The following is a 2,500-nucleotide window of genomic DNA, read 5'->3' as shown; positions in this document are numbered from 1 at the left end:
GGTGTTCCTAATAATCCTTTAGGTGAGTGTGTATATATATATAAATAGTGAACAGGATTAGAGTGTGATGTTGTGTGTTGAACACATGCTGGAATATTTGGGGAAAGTGCACTTCTGATGATCTGTTGTGATATTAGTACGAAGAGTTTTGTAAAAGATCAGACAGTTTCATAATTCCTGATTACAGAAATATTTGAACATAACAATCCTATCTTTTCTGTTTGGTAACCATGGCGATTTCAGCCAGAACCTCATTCAGGACAAAAGCTGTTACAGAATGATATTTCTTTAGTGCTTTATTATCATTGGTTGCTTACAATCCTAAATGAACGAGTCAGATCTGAAATGAAGACTCAAGATAGAAAGTTTCTGTAATTCACTGATGTGTGTTTTCTCTCCATCAGATTCTCATCAGCTCACTCTGGATCTGAACACAGTGAATAAATACATCCGTCTGTCTGAGGAGAACAGAGTGATTACTAACTCTATTTCAGAGCTTCAGCCGTATCCTGATCATCCAGACAGATTTGATGCGTGTCTTCAGGTGTTGTGTAGAGAGAGTGTGTGTGGACGCTGTTACTGGGAGATTGAGTGGAGTGGGAGTGTGTGTATATCAGTGTCATATAAGAGCATCAGCAGGAAGGGATGGGGTGAAGAGTGTGTGTTTGGACGTAATGATCAGTCCTGGAGTTTGTTCTGCTCCTCCTCCAGTTACTCATTCAAACACAATAGGATAAAGACTGTTCTCCCTGTAAAGCCCATCAGCAGAGGAACAGGAGTGTGTGTGGATCACAGTAGATTAGGAGTGTATGTGGATCACAGTGCAGGAACTCTGTCCTTCTACAGCGTCTCTGACACAATGAGCCTCATACACACAGTCCAGACCACATTCACACAACCGCTCTATCCTGGGTTTAAGTTTTATAAATGGTTTGGGGTTTATTATGGGTCATCAGTGAAACTGTGTTGATGAATGAGAACAGACTGTAGAGAGATTCTACCCATAATGCTTTGAGCTGCATGATAAATCAGTAACAGTGAGATGTTATAGAGTCTCTTTGGCCTTCCCAAAAAGACCATAAGACAGTTGCAGCTCATACAGAACGCTGCCGCCAGGATTCTGAGCAGAACCAGAAAATATGAACATATCACACCAGTCCTCAGGTCTTTACACTGGCTCCCAGTTAAATTTAGGATTGATTTTAAAGTATTATTACTGGTATATAAATCATTCAATGGCCTAGGACCTCAATACATTGCAGATATGCTCACTGAATATAAGCCCAACAGATCACTCAGATCATTAGGATCATATCAGCTAGAAATACCAAGGGTTCACTACAGTAGTCACTTTCAAATCCAGACTCAAAACACTTCTGTTTAGCTGTGCATTTACTGAATGAGCACTGTGCCAATGTTCGTCCGACTGTTTGTACTGTACTGTATTTTATTTGTTTTAATTTTTTTAAACTGTTTTAATTTTTTATTATTTTAATTTCTTCTATGTAAAGCACTTTGAATTGCCATTGTGTATGAAATGTGCTATATAAATAAACTTGCCTTGCCTTGCCTTGCCTATTGTTTCTTCATTACAATGATACTACAGTATATATTCTATAAAACATGTTATTTGTTGTAAAATTGATGTCCATTTATTAATAAATGTGAAATATATAAACCCAGATCATCTGATCATACTGTAAACACTTGATCAATTATTGTAATATAATCAAGTTTACTTTAAATAAACCTCCTGAACAGAACAGAATTTACAGACCTGGTGTTATTGTTAAAATGTCTTATCTTGAAGTATGATTTTGGTCATATTGCCAATCCCACAATGACACATACAGTTTTTTTCGACTGCTAAACGACAGTGAGCACAACTGGAGCTACATGTGCAAAACTCTAACTACAGTCTGCACTACCAACAGAGTTTTGCACATGTGACTACAGTTGTGCTCACTGTCGTTTAGCAGTCGAAAAAAACTGTAATAGGAACTTTTCTTTCACGCATAGTGGTCACTACAGTGGACAGCTATTTAAAAAGCATTTTCTTGAATTTGCACGGGTTTTTATGGCAAAGTTGCACATCAATCTCTTCAGTGGACCCTGGTGCATCATCCTATACATTGGAACCAAGTTGTAAGCCGTTGTGTTTCGATTTTTTCCCCCTCCAAACCAAGATGGCCAAGGGTCAGTCAGACATGCCAAGTTACTCCGGAATATCCACCGATTCCTTCTAGGAGACTCTTGTAGGTAAAAAAAATATTGCAGCATCAAGCAATATCTAATGAGTCATATCACAGTAAAATTTTCCAAGTTTTGATTTTAGATTGGGAGAAAAATCTGATGAATCACCTGTCCACTGTAGTGGACGTCATGCATCAATGGCTATATTTCAGCTACAATTCATACTTATAATGTGAATATTATTTTTGAAAATACTTAATCTGCAGTGACTTTTGACTGTAAATAAATGTATTTGTATTATTAGAAT

General features: G+C 37.4%; 1 protein-coding gene across 9 annotated transcripts in view; it reads left to right on the top strand.

Moving 5' to 3' along the window:
- Positions 1-2,500, top strand: part of LOC309496988 (stonustoxin subunit alpha-like) — a 253,685-nt gene that overhangs the window by 29,747 nt on the left and 221,438 nt on the right. For 2 of the 9 annotated variants that reach the window (XM_082167207.1, XM_082167203.1), the window contains one exon: positions 405-1,569. The exons of the other annotated variants lie outside the window; for them this stretch is intronic. In XM_082167207.1, coding sequence (XP_082023333.1) covers positions 405-970 — 566 coding nt within the window. In that variant the 3' untranslated portion in view covers positions 971-1,569. Of the gene's footprint in view, positions 1-404; positions 1,570-2,500 lie in introns of those variants that run through there. 9 annotated transcript variants of the gene reach the window in all.

Source organism: Leuciscus leuciscus (assembly GCF_965113295.1).
Source record: "Leuciscus leuciscus genome assembly, chromosome: 4".
Taxonomy (NCBI): domain Eukaryota; kingdom Metazoa; phylum Chordata; class Actinopteri; order Cypriniformes; family Leuciscidae; genus Leuciscus; species Leuciscus leuciscus.
Note: the sequence above shows the minus strand (reverse complement) of the source record. Positions and strands in the feature narration are given on the sequence as shown.